The sequence below is a fragment of the Platichthys flesus genome, chromosome 14, assembly GCF_949316205.1.
Source record: "Platichthys flesus chromosome 14, fPlaFle2.1, whole genome shotgun sequence".
Classification (NCBI taxonomy): Eukaryota; Metazoa; Chordata; class Actinopteri; order Pleuronectiformes; family Pleuronectidae; genus Platichthys; species Platichthys flesus.
The window spans coordinates 24,359,911-24,379,998 of NC_084958.1; the positions used below are offsets into that span (position 1 = coordinate 24,359,911).

A 20,088-nucleotide genomic window follows, 5' to 3' on the forward strand; every position below is an offset into this window, starting at 1 on the left:
TATAACCAACATTCATATTTCTACATTTGGTTAAAGACTCAAATGTTGAAGTTTCAGGTTCTGAATTCAAATGAAACATTGAGACAGAGACGAGTCACTGACTGACCTGGTCTCATGAGCAGAGAGGACTCACCTCGGGGCTGGACGGTGAGTCTGATGGCCGCTCCGAACGTGTAAGTACACAGTGTTTCAGCCTCAGCACAAAACCTGAGAGTCAGAGCAGCTCAGAGAAGGTGATGATCCACGTCCATCGAGAGGACAAGAGGACGAGAGGACAAGAGGACGAGGGGACGAGGGGACGAGAGGACGAGAGGACGAGGGGACGAGGGGACGAGACTCTGAGCTGATATTTCTTCTGTTTACTGAGAGAATCTGAAATGTTTCCGCTGGAGAGACGAGAAGAAGGGCTCTGTGTGTGTGTGTGTGTGTGTGTGTGTGTGTGTGTGTGTGTGTGTGTGTGTGTGTTCAGGAAGCAGCAGGTTTTTGTTCAGCTCTCTGTGGATCCTCCATCACTGTGGGACCCCGTCCGTATATATATTCACACAGTGAAAAAGCCTTGTATAAAAACCTCCTCTCTTCTGCATCAGGAAACTGAACCACGTCCTGTGGTTGTTTCTCTCCACCATCAGAGCAGCCCCCCCCCCCCCCCCCCCCCCCATGTTCCTGACAGATTCAATTCACATTATGTGGTCGCGACCTTTGACCTTAGACTTCTAACCAGTTCATCTTTGGGTCAAAGTGAACTTCCTCCACACGATGAACAGGTGAAGTGTGAACGATCCATCTTGGACAAACGTTTATTTCACGTCTACTTTGACTTTTAGTTTGTTCAATGTCCCGTCTGTTAACATGGAGGAGAATGTTCTCCATGTCCCATCTGTTAACATGGAGGAGAAACATTCATATTTCTACATTTGGTTAAAGACTCAAATGTTGAAGTTTCAGGTTCTGAATTCAAATGAAACATTGAGACAGAGACGAGTCACTGACTGACCTGGTCTCATGAGCAGAGAGGACTCACCTCGGGGCTGGACGCTGAGTCTGATGGCCGCTCCGAACGTGTAAGTACACAGTGTTTCAGCCTCAGCACAAAACCTGAGAGTCAGAGCAGCTCAGAGAAGGTGATGATCCACGTCCATCGAGAGGACAAGAGGACGAGAGGACAAGAGGACGAGGGGACGAGGGGACGAGAGGACGAGAGGACGAGGGGACGAGGGGATGAGAGGACGAGGGGACGAGAGGACGAGAGGACGAGAGGACAAGAGGACGAGGGGACGAGGGGATGAGAGGACGAGGGGACGAGAGGACGAGAGGACGAGAGGACAAGAGGACGAGGGGACGAGGGGACGAGAGGACGAGGGGACGAGAGGACGAGAGGACGAGGGGACGAGAGGACGAGAGGACGAGAGGACGAGAGGACGAGAGGACGAGAGGACGAGAGGACGAGGGGACGAGGGGACGAGAGGACGAGAGGACGAGAGGACGAGGGGACGAGGGGACGAGGGGACGAGGGGACGAGAGGACGAGGGGACGAGGGGACGAGGGGACGAGGGGACGAGGGGACGTGGGGACGAGGGGACGAGGGGACGAGAGGACGAGAGGACGAGGGGACGAGGGGACGAGGGGACGTGGGGACGAGGGGACGAGGGGACGAGGGGACGAGGGGACGAGGGGACGAGAGGACGAGGGGACGAGGGGACGAGGGGACGAGGGGACGAGGGGACGAGGGGACGAGGGGACGTGGGGACGAGGGGACGAGGGGACGAGGGGACGAGGGGACGAGGGGACGAGAGGACGAGGGGACGAGGGGACGAGAGGACGAGAGGACAAGGGGACGAGGGGACGAGGGGACGAGAGTACGAGAGGACGAGGGGACGAGGGGACGAGGGGACGAGAGGACGAGGGGACGAGAGGACGAGAGGACGAGGGGACAAGAGGACGAGAGGACGAGGGGACGAGAGGACGAGAGGACGAGAGGACGAGAGGACGAGGGGACGAGGGGACGAGGGGACGAGAGGACGAGAGGACGAGAGGACGAGAGGACGAGGGGACGAGGGGACGAGAGGACGAGGGGACGAGGGGACGAGGGGACGAGGGGACGAGAGGACGAGGGGACGTGGGGACGAGAGGACGAGAGGACGAGGGGACGTGGGGACGAGGGGACGTGGGGACGAGGGGACGAGAGGACGAGGGGACGAGGGGACGAGGGGACGAGGGGACGTGGGGACGAGGGGACGAGGGGACGAGAGGACGAGAGGACGAGGGGACAAGAGGACGAGAGGACGAGGGGACGAGAGGACGAGAGGACGAGAGGACGAGAGGACGAGGGGACGAGGGGACGAGGGGACGAGAGGACGAGGGGACGAGGGGACGAGGGGACGAGAGGACGAGAGGACGAGAGGACGAGAGGACGAGGGGACGAGGGGACGAGAGGACGAGAGGACGAGAGGACGAGGGGACGAGAGGACGAGGGGACGAGGGGACGAGGGGACGAGGGGACGAGAGGACGAGGGGACGAGAGGACGAGGGGACGTGGGGACAAGAGGACGAGGGGACGAGGGGACGAGAGTACGAGAGGACGAGGGGACGAGGGGACGAGGGGACGAGAGTACGAGAGGACGAGGGGACGAGAGGACGAGAGGACGAGGGGACAAGAGGACGAGAGGACGAGGGGACGAGAGGACGAGAGGACGAGAGGACGAGAGGACGAGGGGACGAGAGGACGAGAGGACGAGAGGACGAGAGGACGAGGGGACGAGGGGACGAGAGGACGAGAGGACGAGAGGACGAGGGGACGAGAGGACGAGGGGACGAGGGGACGAGGGGACGAGGGGACGAGGGGACGTGGGGACGAGAGGACGAGAGGACGAGGGGACGAGGGGACGAGGGGACGTGGGGACGAGGGGACGAGGGGACGAGAGGACGAGAGGACGAGGGGACGAGGGGACGAGGGGACGTGGGGACGAGGGGACGAGAGGACGAGGGGACGAGGGGACGAGGGGACGAGGGGACGAGAGGACGAGAGGACGAGGGGACGAGGGGACGAGGGGACGAGGGGACGAGGGGACGAGGGGACGAGGGGACGAGACTCTGATCTGATATTTCTTCTGTTTACTGAGAGAATCTGAAATGTTTCCGCTGGAGAGACGAGAAGAAGGGCTCTGTGTGTGTGTGTGTGTGTGTTTGTGTGTGTGTGTGTGTTCAGGAGGCAGCAGGTTTTTGTTCAGCTCTCTGTGGATCCTCCATCACTGTGGTATCCCGTACGTATATATATTCACACAGTGAAAAAGCCTTGTATAAAAACCTCCTCTCTTCTGCATCAGGAAACTGAACCACGTCCTGTGGTTGTTTCTCTCCACCATCAGAGCAGCCCCCCCCCCCCCCCCCCATGTTCCTGACAGATTCAATTCACATTATGTGGTCGCGACCTTTGACCTTAGACTTCTAACCAGTTCATCTTTGGGTCAAAGTGAACTTCCTCCACACGATGAACAGGTGAAGTGTAAACGATCCATCTTGGACAAACGTTTATTTCACGTCTACTTTGACTTTTTAGTTTGTTCAATGTCCCGTCTGTTAACATGGAGGAGAATGTTCTCCATGTCCCGTCTGTTAACATGGAGGAGAATGTTCTCCATGTCCCGTCTGTTAACATGGAGAACATTCTCCTCCGTGTTAACAGACGGGACATGGAGAACGTTCTGGTTTCAGTGAAGCCGTCAGTTTGACTCCAGCTCTGCAGCTGCTCACCTGCTCCTGTGTGAACGCAGCTGAACGCAGCCTGAGGTTTTTACCCATCAACCCTCTGTGGCGACGTGGTGTTTTATCTGATGGATTCAACATCAGAGAGAAATCTGTCGAGGTCACATGACCCCAAGCAGCAGAAGCAGGGTTTAAATAAAGATTCATGTGAAGCTGACATCAGAGGTCAAAGGTTAAACAAATCTGTAAAACTGAAAGTTAACTGATCGGCTGAAATTTATCAACACGAATAAACAAGTGATTATTATTTTAATGTGACGTCACATGAAGCTTTTTATTGATTCTGTTATTTAACAGCTTCGGTCCAGTTTCCTCCTCGTTCTCTCTATCGTCACGATTTGTCCTCAAACTTAAAAAAGCAAAATATAACTTAAAAGTGAAAGTTATCGAGTCTGTTCTGTGCACATCAATAACTGTCTGGTTTGGATCGGCCACCAAACTGGAAAAGAACAGACTCCAACGGACAGTCAGGTCTGCAGGAAAGATCATCAGACTGTACAAATACTACCAAGTTATATTATATTGTAATTATATTGTAATTATATTGTAATTATATTATTTATTTCACCCTCACTGTACAACTGTGATACTCATACCATTCAATATTTATCCCTGCACTTCATTTCTTCCTTTTTCTTAGACCATTGCATTGTTTGTGTTGTTTTGTGTTATGTGTATTCTATGTAAGAACATTGAGAACCACGTCCACATGTCAAATTCCTTGTTTGTACAACTTACTTGGCCGATTGAACCTGATCCTGATAAGTGTCATCGTTCAAACAGACGCCATCTTGTTTGGTTTTCTTCAAACAAACAAACACACAAACACACCTCCAGTCACTAGGTGTCACCATTGTGAGCTGTTGACCGATCACAACAGAGCAGAGCAGCTGACCAATTAGAGCAGACTTTATCAGTGGGGGGGGGGATCTTAACTAGACAGGAGCTCAAGTGTGTGAGACAGAGGCTGAAGAGAGGAGCTGCAGCGATGGTCTGAGGAACATGAAAACATTTCACAAACATTTAATATCAACATGAATAAACAAAATGTTTCCTTTAATAAATAACTTGTTCTGTCAGAAATGATTTCTTCTTGAGGTTTATTGGTTGTTGACAAATCGGTTCCTTATCGCCACCAGCTGGTGGGGGGTGTGAACTACACTGGGTTGTGAGGATGAACTGGTTCTTCATCGTTGTTCCAGCTGCAAACAGATCAGATAAACACGGAGACGGTGTCGAGGAGAACATAGTTCACGTTTATTTAAAGGCTCATTCCACCAAGTCTGAAAGTTTACAGTCAATGTTTCCCATTAAAACATCAGCGCTGACCAATGAGGAGCAGACGCGTCCCCAACATCTCAGAGCTGAAGGTCCTCCCACATCAGAGTCCATTTAGAAAAAAGAAAACACGCCAAAGGCGACAGAAGCCGTCGAGCTGCGAGTCCGACGCTTCATCCACATTCAACATTTCATTTCTTAATGCAACATGAAACTATCACAGAAAACAGACACGTGTGTGACGCCTGAACTGAACCTCCAGGGTCTTTACCGTGCAGCAGCCTGGAGCCTGAAGGGGGCGCTAGAGCCTCAGTGTCCCACTGGTCAGCTGTCACCCAATGCTTCCTTATTGGCTCTCAAAGAACCAGGACTGATGCCATGTCAACACTCGACAAGGTAGAACCCACAGAAAGAAAAACCCCAAGCTGTCAGGGCAAAAACCGCAGAACCTTCAGATCCAGAGGAGCCACAGAACCTGAGGAGCCACAGAACCAGAGGAGCCTCAGATCCAGAGGAACCACAGATCCAGAGGAACCACAGAACCAGAGGAGCCACAGATCCAGAGGAGCCACAGATCCAGAGGAGCCTCAGAACCAGAGGAGCCTCAGAACCAGAGGAGCCACAGAACCAGAGGAACCACAGAACCAGAGGAACCACAGAACCAGAGGAACCACAGAACCAGAGGAACCACAGAACCAGAGGAGCCACAGAACCAGAGGAGCCTCAGAACCAGAGGAGCCTCAGTACCAGAGGAGCCTCAGAACCAGAGGAGCCTCAGATCCAGAGGAGCCTCAGATCCAGAGGAGCCTCAGATCCAGAGGAACCACAGAACCAGAGGAACCACAGAACCAGAGGAACCACAGAACCAGAGGAGCCTCAGAACCAGAGGAGCCACAGATCCAGAGGAGCCTCAGAACCAGAGGAGCCTCGGATCCAGAGGAACCACAGAACCAGAGGAACCACAGAACCAGAGGAGCCTCAGAACCAGAGGAGCCACAGATCCAGAGGAGCCTCAGAACCAGAGGAGCCTCGGATCCAGAGGAGCCTCGGAACCGCAGATCCAGAGGGCCCACAGTGGGCTAAATGAAAATCGGACGTGATGGAGCAGGACGTCTCAGGTGGAACTTTGGATCCCTGATCGTTGAGTCATCAGCAGAACAATAATCATTATATTGATCGTTTTTTATTTTTAATGTTCGTCCAGTTTCTTTTCTCTGAACTCAATTTATGATTCGATCAAACTGAACCTTGAACAGTTCTAAGAGAATAAAGAACAGATGACTCATGGACTTCCTGGTTCATCAAACGACCACCAGATGAAACACGAGTTCACTGGTTCCTGGTTCCGTCTCTGAAGAAGCTTCGAGTTCGGTTCTTGTGACTTTCAGGTTTTACAAGAAGAAGCTTCAGAGGCTAAGACACATTAATCAGAGCCCCCCCCCCCCCCCCCCCCACACAGACGCTGAACAGAACACTAGAAGCAGGTTAGTCACTGACGGAATCGAGCAGTTGTATTTTCTTGGTTCATTAACGAAGTCACAGGAAGAAGAAGTTAAAAGACAAAGCTGCGTCCACGTCACAGCGTGAAGCTAACACTGCTACAAACAAATCACTAAATACTCAGTTTATTAATATCTGTAAATCTCTAACGATGAAACGATCCCTAACACCGACGGGTCTGGTGCTCTAAGCCCCTCCTCCTTTCACTGACGAGGTCCTCCTCTGGGGCGTCGCACAAAGAGTGTGTGTCTGTCCGGGTGAGGGACACCCGTCGTCACAAAGTCTTCGTTCTCACAACACGGCTACGAGACACCACCCGTCTTAAGTCCAACTATGGCAATATATATTTATTTATATATTTATATAGCTGTAACCCTTTTCCTTCCTTCATTCGACCAATCAGCTGCAGATCCCTCCCCCTCTTCCTCCTCCACAGTAATGAAAATGAACGGAGAAAGCAGAAAGTCCAGTCTGTTATTTTGTCTCCCGCTGCTTCACCTGCCCCCCCCCCCCCGAACCGGACCACCACACTGTCCTCGCTCTCCCACAGCAGCCGAGACGCTAAAGACGGACGCCGTCAGGACCGAGCAGACGTCCGGGTGGTGGCGTCCTCGTGGAGACAGCAGTTCTTCTGGGGCAGTGGTGGTGGTGGGGGGGTTGTGATCCTCTATGTTCAGATTTCCGCAGGTTGAAGGAAACCCGGCAGTGGCGCCTGGCACCTTGGTTGAAGAGATCCCGCGCCCTCCGATCCAGGAGGGGGGTCACCGCTCCTCGACGGCTGAGGGGGTGGGGGTGGTGTTTCAGCCTCGTCGGGGGGGCGTGTCACCTCCCCGGCCTCCACCGTTTCTCACCGGTTTAATTTTCCATTTAAGTCGGAGCTCGTCTTCGTCAAACTTTAGTTTTTTCTCCTGGCGGTGGTTGTTTTACATCCGGACACAGAGCGCCGCCCGGCTGCCGTTCAGTGAGGCGGGTTCATGGCGCCGTGACCTCGCTGCTGCTTCTGCTTCTGCTGCAGGAGGAGCTGCTCCAGCGCCGACGGGCCCGGCTGCATCATGGAGCTGGACCAGATGGACTGCAGAGAGAGCACAGCATCATGAACCTGCAGCAGCTGAGACGTGTTCTCCTATGTGGACACGCTGTCCATGTGGGAGAACACGTCAATCTGAGTCTGAAACTCAAGTTGAGTCAAATAAAAAAGTTAATTACAAACTATAAAAGCCAAAGACAATGAAGGTTTGAAAGTATTGATTTAGATAAAACTGCATCAGCGGTTAGTCACATGACGTCATTAGTGACCTTGAGGCTGTCGAGCAGCACGGTGGAAGACTCCTCCATTGGAGACTCCTGATTGGTCCAGGAGCTGCCGCTCGGTGCGCCCTGGTGCCAGCTGGTGTCTGACGCTGCAGAGGACGCAGCAGCCGGCAGGTAGTCCAGACCGAAGCCGCTGACGGCTCCTGGAAAACAACCACACAAACTTCCTTCATAAAAACTCTTCATCATGTTTCATCAGCGTTTTCTAAATCGAGACCCGCCCCCCCTCACCGGTCTTGTCGGCCTTCCAGCGGTCCACCACCCGGCGGTCCCGGCTGTCCGGAGTGCCGATGGGCCCGAAGTTAGAGAAGGGCATAGCTCCGTGGTTGTGTGTGGGGGGGGAGGACGGCAGGCTGCTGGGGTTGGAGGAGTGAGGGGATTGGCTGGCCGGGGTGGAGTGGTCTGCCAATGAGAAAACAGCTTCCGTCAGAGACGGGTCCATCAACGTCTTAATTTGAGTCTTTACGGCTGAGACGCACCTGAGCTGGCAGGGAGGGAGGGGGACCACGGAGTCCCTTCAAACAGGGAGTAGAGGGACGGCTCCTGGTGCATCATGGGAGCGTCGGGCTTGGAGCTGGGCGGCAGGGTCTTACCGTACGCCTGGCTGAAGATGCTGTTCTGGTTGTACTCCTGATCACATGAGGACAGAAACAGGATCAGCTGATATTAAGTGATGATGCTGGTTTCTCATTAACATCTCATCTACTCTGCCCTCTGGTGGATGAACTGGGATACTGCCACTCAGTTCCCCTCGTGGTTTAAAGCTTTCATTCGAACCTACAGAGATCAGCTTGAAACACAATGACCCACATCTGTGCAAGAACCAAGCACCAACAACAACACCGGAGCCTACAGTTCCCACAATGCAACGAGTTAGACCCTCCTCATCACTTGAACATTAACGAGCAGTTGTCCACTATCTGGTCCACACCGTCTGGTCCACACCGTGTGGTCCAACCCATGTGGTCCACCGTGTGGTCCAGAGTCTGGTCCACCGTGTGGTCCACCGTGTGGTCCAGAGTCTGGTCCAACCCGTGTGGTCCACCGTGTGGTCCAGAGTCTGGTCCAACCCTGTGTGGTCCACCGTGTGGTCCAGAGTCTGGTCCAGAGTCTGGTCCAGAGTCTGGTCCAGAGTCTGGTCCACCGTGTGGTCCACCGTGCAGCATGTGACATGATGCATCTTCGTCAGCTGCTGTTCTGAAGCCTCAGTTTGACCTGTACTCCAGCGCCATCTTGAATTTTAGAAGCGTGACTAAAACTGGAGCCTGACTGAGAGCTCGAGGACACGCCTACCTGCACCTGCCCTCTGCACCCACCGGACGGGAATAGCTGTCTTTCACACTGTGGTAACCCCCCCCCCCACACACACACACACACATCCGGTGCTTTATGATCTGTTTGACTCTAAATGATCATAATTCACTAAATGAACATCAGCTGTTTGAAGAAGACTTGAAACTAGAGACTGAGACAGAAACTCCTGAATTACCGACGTTATAAAGTGAGACGTCACTTTCTATAGAAACTACCAGATGTCGCCCCCTGCTGGTCAGAAGACAGGCACGTCTGCATTGGCTTCACTTCCTGGACCCAGAGTCTACGGGTGAACAAACAGGACCAAAGTGGATCATCTCTCTTTGGTCTCACCTGCATGGGGAACCCAGAGATGGGCAGAAGAGAAGATGATTGGATGACGCCCTCTGGGCCGCTCTCCATCCTGGTCTGGTTGGACAGCTGCAGAGACGAGGGACAGACATGATGAGAGAGACGGAGTCTAACCTGTGACGGTCTGAGGTTCACAGTTGTTTAAATAAGACGTAAGCAGCTGGAGACTGATGAGCAGAATGTGGCTCTATAGAGCAGCTGGAGACTGATGAGCAGAATGTGGCTCTATAGAGCAGCTGGAGACTGATCAGCAGAGTGTGGCTCTATAGAGCAGCTGGAGACTGATCAGCAGAGTGTGGCTCTATAGAGCAGCTAGAGACTGATGAGCAGAGTGTGGCTCTATAGAGCAGCTGGAGACTGATCAGCAGAGTGTGGCTCTATAGAGCAGCTGGAGACTGATGAGCAGAATGTGGCTCTATAGAGCAGCTGGAGACTGATGAGCAGAATGTGGCTCTATAGAGCAGCTGGAGACTGATGAGCAGAGTGTGGCTCTATAGAGCAGCTGGAGACTGATCAGCAGAGTGTGGCTCTATAGAGCAGCTGGAGACTGATGAGCAGAGTGTGGCTCTATAGAGCAGCTGGAGACTGATCAGCAGAGTGTGGCTCTATAGAGCAGCTGGAGACTGATGAGCAGAGTGTGGCTCTATAGAGCAGCTGGAGACTGATCAGCAGAGTGTGGCTCTATAGAGCAGCTGGAGACTGATCAGCAGAGTGTGGCTCTATAGAGCAGCTGGAGACTGATCAGCAGAGTGTGGCTCTATAGAGCAGCGAGAGACTGCTGAGCAGAGTGTGGCTCTATAGAGCAGCGAGAGACTGATGAGCAGAGTGTGGCTCTATAGAGCAGCTGGAGACTGATCAGCAGATTGTGGCTCTATAGAGCAGCTAGAGACTGATGACCAGAGTGTGGCTCTATAGAGCAGCTAGAGACTGATGAGCAGAGTGTGGCTCTATAGAGCAGCTGGAGACTGATGAGCAGAGTGTGGCTCTATAGAGCAGCTAGAGACTGATGAGCAGAGTGTGGCTCTATAGAGCAGCTAGAGACTGATGAGCAGACTGTGGCTCTATAGAGCAGCTAGAGACTGATGAGCAGAGTGTGGCTCTATAGAGCAGCTGGAGACTGATGAGCAGAGTGTGGCTCTATAGAGCAGCTAGAGACTGATGAGCAGAGTGTGGCTCTATAGAGCAGCTAGAGACTGATGAGCAGAGTGTGGCTCTATAGAGCAGCTGGAGACTGATGAGCAGAGTGTGGCTCTATAGAGCAGCTAGAGACTGATGAGCAGAGTGTGGCTCTATAGAGCAGCTGGAGACTGATCAGCAGAGTGTGGCTCTATAGAGCAGCTGGAGACTGATGAGCAGAGTGTGGCTCTATAGAGCAGCTAGAGACTGATGAGCAGAGTGTGGCTCTATAGAGCAGCTAGAGACTGCAGAGGGTCGGGTACATACAAACATGTTTGGTCCAGGAGCAGAACTAAGAGGAGCAGCCAAGGCCTGGAAGAAATCAGGAGGCTTAGAAAAGACGAGCTCCTCCTCCTCCTCAAAATCTGCTAGAGATTTTAACAGGTCAGGAGGCAGGAGAGGCGAGCTCTTGTCCTGGTGAGAGGAAGAGGAGAAGGAGAGGAAGAAGAAAAAGGAAAGTGGAGGTGAAGAAGGGCAAGTGAGTGAGACAGAAGTGAAAAGAAGGAAATTACAGAGGCCAGCATAGAGACAGAAAAGCATCAGGACAGGACCTCCTCCTCCAAACAGGTCTCAGAGAGCTGCTCACCTCAAAGGGGGGGCCCCGGGGCCCGGTGGAGCCATCCTGCTCTGAGCAGATCCCACCCGGTGGAGGCCTCTTCATCCTGTCTGCCATCACGGCAAGGCCGTCCCCCATCCTGTAGGACGGCTCCCAGTAGAAGTCCTGCATCTTGGCGTCGGGGAACTTGATCTTCTTGTCCATGTTGGCCAGCTGGGGCTGCAGCTGGTGCTCGTACAGTTTGAGAGGATCCGGAGACGCCATGAAGAACGTCTGTGACGGCTGCTGCTTCATGGACATCATGGGATTCATCTTCTGCAGGGCCGCCTGTGCCTGGTTCCATATCTGAGCCGGCTGGTCCTGGACCTGCATGTACTGAGACAAGACACAACCAGGGTCAGGTGTTCTGTCTACTTATCACCACTAGAGGTCAGTCTGTGTTTATAAAGGTTTGAATATATTAAAAGATGCACCACACACACGAACACGCACAGACTGTCTGTGCTGGGTTAACCCAGGAAGCAGGAAACAGGAAGCAGTTCTGTGTTTTGTGACCTGACCTGTTGTAGTCCTGGGAGGTGAGGCGGACTCTTCCCGATCCCGCCCTGCTGCACCGGTCTGGTGGGAGACTGCTGCTGCTGGCTCATCGCCTGCACCTGCAGCTGGACAGACTGCTGCAAGGCATGCTGGGAGGGCAGCTGGGACAGGGGCTGCTGACCCTGGGAGGGGCTCTGGTTCATGGACCCAGGAACCTGACCCGGCCCTGGACCGGAGGGCCTCTGCTGACTGTAGGGAATGTGGGACTGCTTTCCGGCCTGGACCTGTGTGCCAGCCTGAGAGTGGGCCGCTGGCTGGAGGAACGGCCCGGGGACGGACACGCCGGTGGAGAAGGTGAAGCCCGGATTCACCTGGAGCCCCGGGAACGCCACCGGAGGAGGCATCACGTAGGCTGAGGGCGGGAAACCTGCAGAGGAACCAAGCAGGAGCAGAGAAAAACAAAATGAATTGATCTCACCAATGTCTGAAAATCATAACATATCATTGAGCTTTTATCCAAAGTGATTTACAAAAAGTGCTTCGACCATCAGGGTCCAAACCCAGAACAAGAAGAACCAGCCTCAGAAACCACATGAAGAATAAAACAGTACAAACGTTCAGACCTGTCTGTATATACACATATTCATAATAATTATTATACATTATATATATAAATGTATGTATGTGCATGTGTATACAGTGCATATGAATAATAATACACAATATATTGGGTATATATACCGGGTCTGCTGGGCAGGGGGGGGAAGGCTCCAGGATGGTGGATGGGGATGAACTGGGAGGAGCAGGTGGTTTGAGTTTGAGTGACAGGAGTCTTCTTCACCTCGGACACCGGAGTCTTCCTCAGCTCCGTCTGAGCCTTCACCTGAGACACAGGAAACGGGTCAAACAGGTCCTGGAGCTGCTCAGGAGGAAGCTGGAGCTGTTTCTTCTTCTCTACCTGTTTCACGGCCTCAGTCGTTTTCTCGTGGCCGGTTTTCTTCGGCTCGCTCTTCCTCTTCCCGTCCCTCTTCAGCTCTCCTTTCCCAGCAGCCCCGTTGCCTTTACCGAAGTCTCTGCGCTCTTTGCCGCCGTCCTTCTGCTGAGGGTTCCTCATCATTTCGCGGCTCTGCTCTCGTGGTTTGATGTTCTCCTTGAAGGTGACGACTGGTCTGTCACTACCGTCAGGCCATGAGCTCTGCGTCTTCCCCGCCGACAGCACCGACTTCAGGCCGGAGTGTCCTCCATCGTGAGGCATCTGTTCACCGTTTGACGAGTCCTGCAGCACCGGTGCCTCCCTCTCCTGCGGCTCCTCGATGGCCTGCTCTGGAATGTCAGTGATGAAGAGGAGGAGACCGTCCTCACTCACTCTGCACTGAATCAGCCTGTGGAGGAGACAGAGAGAACCTGCTGAGGTCAAACCTTTACTACATAACTTTCATGTTCAGTAACGCAGAGAAGTCATGTGATCAGTTTAAAATAACATGTATAAGATAATGTGAGAAGCTGCATTAGTGACGAGAAGTTTCACCTCAGGTTTGAAAACCAGAATCCTGTGGTTTATTCCACTGTTAACCAGTTACAGGTTCACACACGCTCCTGACTGTGACCTTTGACCCCCCACAATCTAATCTTTTCATCCACGAGTCTAAATGAATGATTGAACCCATTTTGAAGAAATGCCCTCCTGGCCTTCCGGGGACACTGTGTTCACCAGAATGGGACAAAGGGACATGAACACTAATGCCTCCAACCACTGGGCGGCGCCAGCGCCGACACATGAGAACACTCATGACTTAAACAGAAGCAACTCTGTGTTTGTATTATTTAATTTAAGTGGAAAAAATGTCAACGACTTTAAGTTTAAATGACATGAAAAAGAAAAAAGAGAAAGAATATTCTCCACAGGTTGGTTTGTCTTTCTGTTCCTGAACGTGATGAACGTGATTTTGCTGAGCTTCCCTCTCGTGTGTAACGATCTGCTTTGTTAATGAAGAGCGTCACAAGCTGACTGCAGAGCGCCCCCTGCTGGCTTCTCTGGCTTCTCTGGGTTCTCGCTGTCAGCTGCAGCCGCACACCAACACTCACCCTGGCTGGTTGTCTGCCACCCATTTACCCAGACTGATGAGTCTCTGGTGTCGAGTGTGGACAGGCGGCCCGTCTCTGTCCACCAGGACTCCCTGATGACCTTTGGTGAAGTCCAGAGACCTGAAACAGAAACAGAAGTCAGCTCAGACACACAGCAGCCAAACTCTCTCTCACTCAAAGACGGAGAAGACTCTGTACCTCAGAGCCGGCCGGAGAGCCAAGAAACCCTGCAGCTCAAACTCCTCTGGCAGGGGGGTGACTGTGGGGAAAACAAACACACCTTCAGGGACGACATCTGAGAGTCTCATTCAAAAGGAAACATGTTGACACTCAAGTAAATATTCTCTTTTATCACATTCATTCACTCCAGGGAGCTAATTTAAACCTGATTATCCTGGGTGGTGATTGTATTTATAAAGACGTATGGTCGTTTGTGTGGAAGCTGAGGAGACCGGTGTCTCACGGGTCACGTTATGAGGGCGTGAGCCACTGACACGTTAGTGGAGAAGAGGGAACTGATGGAACAGCCTCATTTCCAACATGGACGAGAAGCTCCCTCGGAGCAGCTCAGTCGACCGATGGATCAGTGAACTCCATCGAGAACCTGATCAGCACCTGGTCTGTATGGGTCAACAGCAGCAGGTGTCTTACCTGAGGGACAGGACACGTCGTACTCCTGAGGCTGGAAACTGTTGAGGATGGAGACGAGCCAGGGCCAAACACTGAGGGACAGGAGGAGGAAGACGAGATCAAGCTTCAGCACAGAACAAATCAAACCAGACAAACGTTCCACCTCCGTGGTGGAGACGGAGAAGAGACGGAGAAGAGACGGAGAAGAGACGGAGAAGAGACGGAGAAGAGACGGAGAAGAGACGGAGAAGAGACGGAGAAGAGACGGAGAAGAGACGGAGAAGAGACGGAGAAGAGACGGAGAAGAGACGGAGAAGAGACGGAGAAGAGACGGAGAAGAGCCGGAGAAGAGACGGAGAAGAGACGGAGAAGAGCCGGAGAAGAGACGGAGAAGAGCCGGAGAAGAGACGGAGAAGAGACGGAGAAGAGACGGAGAAGAGACGGACTTACTGCTGCCTCTCGTCGACTGCAGCATCGTGGAAGACGCTCGGTCTCAGTTTGATCCAGTCCAGGGAAACTTTGATGGCCGGCAGAGGACACTCCCCCATGATGTCCTCCCCCCTGGTCTTGTTGAGCAGAACACGGCTGCACATGACGCCCAGGAAGGACACTGAGGACACAGGAAGTGACATCAGACACCAGGAAGCACCAATCAATCGGATTCAGAAGGAGCAGGGCTGTGACGGAGGGATTCTTACTGAAGAGTCCGAGCAGCTGGAACCAGCTGACCTGCTGCTCGCTGCTGAAGGCCGGCTCGCTGCCGTCACACGTCAGGTCCCTGAGGTGGTGGAGCTCAAACAGGTTGATGACTGTGATGTGGACCAGCTGCTGAGAGCTGAAGGCTTTCTGCAGGATCAGCCGCTGCACACAGACACACACAAACACACACACACAAGCCAGGTGACTTTTCCACACTGAGAACTTCTCTCTCTGCCCCATTTATTACATGTCACCAACTTTGTGTTTTTTCTCCCATAGATTCTTTCTCTCATGTTTCACAGGCATCTCTGACTTTAGTGCTGCAGGATCCTGACGACAATAATTATCATTATATGAACTGTTGCTGCTGTCATTAACATCTTTACATTTATAATTATCACTGTTATTGTTTTCATTATAATACGCAGTCTGTCAGAGATGTGGAACAACCATCTGACAAATCGACTGATTCTTAAACCTGACGAACCAATAGGAAACAGAACGATGCACTGATCAATGTAGGAACAGTATCGTGCTGTAAACACCACTTAGCTTCACTGATAAATCACAACAATGATGTGTTATGGTTTCATTCTATAAATGGGAGTTGGTTTTCATCCAACGTGATGTCACGTTTTGTTGGATTCTGTGATTCACAGTCAAGTTACAGGTCGACACAAACCCCAGACTGTGGGCATCATTACCTGAAACTGCTCCTCCAGTTTCCCCCTCAGAGCGTCCACTTTGTCCAGACTCTTACTCAGGTAGACATGGCCGTGAAACTTGATGAAGGCCTTGATGAAATCTGACACACTCCACTTGGTTTTCCCCTCTTCACGACTACGGACACAAAGAAGAGAAACATCCGAGAGGTTTCAGGCTGGGTTCAGGTCCTCGTCGGTCAGTGTGAGTGTGAGTGTGAGTGTGTGTGTGTGTGTGTGCAGTTACCTCTCCAGGGCCTTGGACAGGGCCTTCTGCAGGTTGGTGGAGGCTGCTGGGAAGGGGAACTTGACTGCGATACTGCGGCAGTAGTAGAAGATGGTGGTGAGGTGGTCTCCTTTAGAAGAGGCCAGGATGGCCAGCTGGTTGTAGGGCTGACCTGCAGCAGACAAGAAGCAGCTTCACTTCACTACAAACATGGCTGCTGATGAAAACCTGCTTCAAGCTCCAGAAACAGGTCTGACTCTGTGCAGAACCAACGACCGAAACAAGCTCAGTGAGTTTCACTTGAAACAATAAAAAAACAAAATAGGTTATTCTATGAAATATGTTTTTTGTCAATGTGACATTTGATAAATCAGATATAAAACTTAGGTTTGGACTTTCAAGTATCTCGAATGAGGGGAATACGGGTCCTGAGACGGGTGGGGTTAGGGTTAGAGACAAGGTGTCCTCCCCCTCGGGCTGTGGAGATGTCTGTGGTCCCTGCGTCTGTAGCCTGGCAGAAGTTTTTCATTAAACCATGTTGATGGAATGGAAATGATTCTTTTCATTTGTTTTCAGTGTCTGCACAGACCGCTCTCTGAACGGGTCCATAGCAGTGAAACCAGAGCAGAAATTCTAAAACACAGAATACTTCAGCATTTGTATATTTATCACAAGTCTTCACAACATTCAACCATGACATCACATCGTGCAGGTCTAGAGGACAGTGGTTCAGGCATCGAGTCAGGATCCCCCTTGGGGACTTCCATTGGATGTTACTGGGCACCCTGAACCAGCAGGAGACCACAGAGTAGATCCAGAACTCATTGGGGGTCTACACATCCCATCAGGCCTGGGAACGCCTCAGGATCCACCAGCGAGCTGGGAAACTGCTGCTGGGGAGAGGGACGTCTGAAACAGCTCTTCAGGGACCAGAGCCGAGACAAGAGGAAGACACTGGATGGAGGGTGGCAGATAAAACCACCCACCTCCTCAGTGTATCCAATGAGACTGTAAGAGCCATTAGCCTAGCTTAGCACAGAGCACTAGAAGGAGGGAGGGGACAGATTGAGGACCGAGGCACCGACTCACCGTTCGATGGAACCAGCTGAGCTGCGTGTCGGTAGTACGACTCCGCCTGGCTGGTCTGGTTACGGTAACGGGCTGAAACACAAACACAAAATGAAACCACGACATAGGAGTGTTCACTATCAGCCTAGTGGACGACTGTTTCTATAAAGGACTTGATAAAGAATCTGTCCTGTTCACTGGGATGATATCAGAGCAGATGATCGAAACCATTTTAACTTCCTGATTCTGACACTTGGACATTAACTTTTATAACGTATTTAACCGCTGCATGTTACTCACACTGTGAATGATATTGTCTGACACACACATGTTGGCTGGTGGATCGAACGTGTCGACCTGGAGCTCAGACAGTTTTCTAACATTTGAGGACAAAGTGTGGAGGCGTCTCACCGATGTCTCCAAGGTGGACGAGGCAGTGCTGGCAGATGTAGGAGCAGGAGCTGGGCTGGGGGCTGACGATGCTGCTGCTCTGTTTATTGCTGATGATGCCGAGCTGAGACGATTTGACCCGACACGGCAGGTCCACGTTGAAGACATTGCACAGCTCCTGCAGCAACTGAGACACCGGGGGAAGAGCAGGCGTCTTTCAAACACAAACCAACTTCTGAACCAAACAAGGTGAGAAAGAGTCTTACATCCTGAGGTCTAAGGAGCTTTGAGAGCTGAAGGAGGTAGAAGCTCATTTTCAGAGGACACATGTTCTTCCTCTCTGCCTCTGGAGCTGTTACAAGTCCAGTTAAAATTACCTTTTCTTTAACCTTCTGAAGTATTTTCCAGCAGAGTTGTTGCTCTGAGCAGCACGATCGAACACTACAAAGATAGATTTTATTCTGAATTCTAAAAGATCCTGAAAACTCATCCCAGGTCATTTAGTTTCCACAGGGTAGGCTGGACTCCTGAGAGCCACCTGACTCGTACCTGTGTGTAGAAGCCACTGGCTGCCTCCAGAAACAGCGACAGGTTGGCCTGGACCTCACTGCGGTTGGGGTTGGCTCGGTTCTTGGCCTGGCTCTGCAGGGTGGTGATCTGGTTCTTAAAAGCATGATTCCACCTGCAGGGAGACACAGGAGTGAGACGACAGGAGACAGAGGTTCCCTGTCTCCTGTCGTCTCACTAAACTGACTGCAGGTTTCTCTGGGTTGTGGGGGGGGGAGTGAAGGCCGAGCCGCTTACAGGTCTTGCTCCGCCTTCTTGTCCAGAGCGTACTCCAGGTCAGTCACCAGCATTTTCTGGTACAGGTCCTGCAGGGCCTGACGAGACGTCCACACCTCTGCTGCCCCAAGCTTAGAATCTACACAACAGAGCAGAGAGGTGGGAACACTGGTGTAAATCCACTGGAGGAGAGTGGTGAGGAACAGTGTGGTGAGGACAGGGACATGTAGTGAGGACAAGTACTTGCAGTGAGGACAGGGACATGTAGTGAGGACAAGTACTTGTAGTGAGGACAGGGACATGTAGTGAGGACAGGGACATGTAGTGAGGACGTGTGATCATACCTGTCATGTCAGCCTTCAGGGCCTCAGCCTGTCTGTTCACACGTAAGAGAAGAGAGAGAGGTTACACACAGAGAGAGAGAGAGAGACACACAGACACAACTAGAGACACACACTTCCTGATGACTTCGTTTAAACACTCAACAGATCAGGTCTGTTGCTGCTGCCGGGCTCTGACTATCACCTGGATCCAGACACAAACAAACCAGCAGTTAGCCTGCCCCAGCCCCGCTGGGTAGCACCGGGTCCTGGTCCGGCTGAGCCCGGCAGATGGACACATGTAGCGGGTTGTTATCAGCTCCCAAGCCGCCGATCACTCACCAGAACCAACTTTAACACGAACACACATCTGCTCGCTAATGCTAACCCGACGTGCGCAGAAGAACGCTAGCAGGCTAAAGCTAACTAGCAATAACACATCGAGTCTGTCAATGGCGGGTAAACACGAATTTAACCAAAACGTAATTTCAATTAAAGACAACGATAACCAGGGGACACGGAACCGCCCCGACTGAACCCGAACATCCGGTGGGATCTGCGCGAGGAGCCGCACGACCTACCGCCGGGTGTTTGTTGATACGAGAAGCTAGCTGCTAGCTGCTAGCATAGCGCTGAGGGGGTGGTCCCCCAGCCTGTTAGCTTAGCGTTAGCCACCAAACAATTCACCTGCCGAATCGAACCCTGCGCGTGCACGTGTCCGGACAGGTGCACGCGGAGCCGCTCACACCTTACCTCAGGTACTGGGCACAGAGGGTCATCCTGCCGGGTCACATTCACACACACACGGGTCCCGGAGCTAACGAGGCTAACGAGGCTAACGATGCTGCTGCTGCCGGCGCCATATTGTTCCAGTCTGACACAGACACACACACACACACACTAACACAATAAAACACACACACACGCACACACACAATAAAACACACACACACGCACACACACACTAACACAATAAAACACACACACACTGTGATACACACTAAATGATGAGACACATCTGACACAACCAGCAACAAACCACAGGATGAAAACTGAAGTAGGTTATATTATTATTGTTAATCATGATATTAGTAGTTGTAGTATTACTGATACATTCACTGATGTAAATAATCAGATTTAAGATTAAGATTAAGATGCATTTATTATTCCCAAACACATGCAAAGACATGCAGGTAGGGAAATGTAACCCATCTGGTGCAGGACACACAGAGCAGTGAGCCATGTACGGGGGAGTACGGTGCCTTGCTCAGGGGCACTAGACAGGGTAGGGAGACTCTTGGAGTTTTGGACAGATCAATCCAGGGTTCGTCTTTTGTTGTCTCTCCTTGGAGTCGAACCAGAGACCAAGTTTCTGCCACTAGACCACCAGACATTTAATAT

General features: G+C 52.1%; 1 protein-coding gene across 6 annotated transcripts; it reads right to left on the minus strand.

Moving 5' to 3' along the window:
• Positions 1–4,997: 4,997 nt before the first annotated feature.
• On the minus strand, positions 4,998–19,560 carry smg7 (SMG7 nonsense mediated mRNA decay factor). Of its 6 annotated transcripts, XM_062404232.1 has the most exons (24): positions 19,441–19,560; positions 18,712–18,743; positions 18,389–18,506; positions 18,134–18,266; positions 17,606–17,771; positions 17,216–17,287; positions 16,148–16,298; positions 15,904–16,039; positions 15,199–15,361; positions 14,951–15,110; positions 14,522–14,592; positions 14,069–14,129; positions 13,871–13,990; positions 12,744–13,167; positions 12,527–12,668; positions 11,809–12,212; positions 11,279–11,623; positions 10,960–11,106; positions 9,499–9,585; positions 8,331–8,481; positions 8,083–8,253; positions 7,837–7,994; positions 5,720–7,612; positions 4,998–5,465 (listed from the first exon to the last, which is right to left on the minus strand). In XM_062404232.1, the coding sequence occupies exons 1-23, from the start codon at positions 19,464–19,466 to the stop codon at positions 7,499–7,501; spliced, it is 3,552 nt and encodes a 1,183-aa protein (XP_062260216.1). In that variant the 5' UTR covers positions 19,467–19,560; the 3' UTR covers positions 4,998–5,465; positions 5,720–7,498. The 6 variants fall into 6 exon arrangements, with proteins under 6 accessions (XP_062260216.1, XP_062260219.1, XP_062260215.1 ...); XM_062404235.1 differs by lacking the exon at positions 10,960–11,106; XM_062404231.1 differs by having other exon boundaries at positions 11,279–11,614; positions 12,527–13,167.
• Between the last annotated feature and the right edge of the window lie 528 nt (positions 19,561–20,088).

Coding starts and splice junctions, on each gene's coding strand:
- smg7 (XM_062404230.1), bottom strand. CDS start 19,466: ATGACCCTCTGTGCCCAGTACCTGAG. Junction 14,130..14,521: donor CGACGTGTCCTGTCCCTCAG/GTAAGACACCTG, acceptor TTTTCCCCACAG/TCACCCCCCTGCCAGAGGAG. Junction 8,254..8,330: donor CTCCCTCCCTGCCAGCTCAG/GTGCGTCTCAGC, acceptor TCTCATTGGCAG/ACCACTCCACCCCGGCCAGC.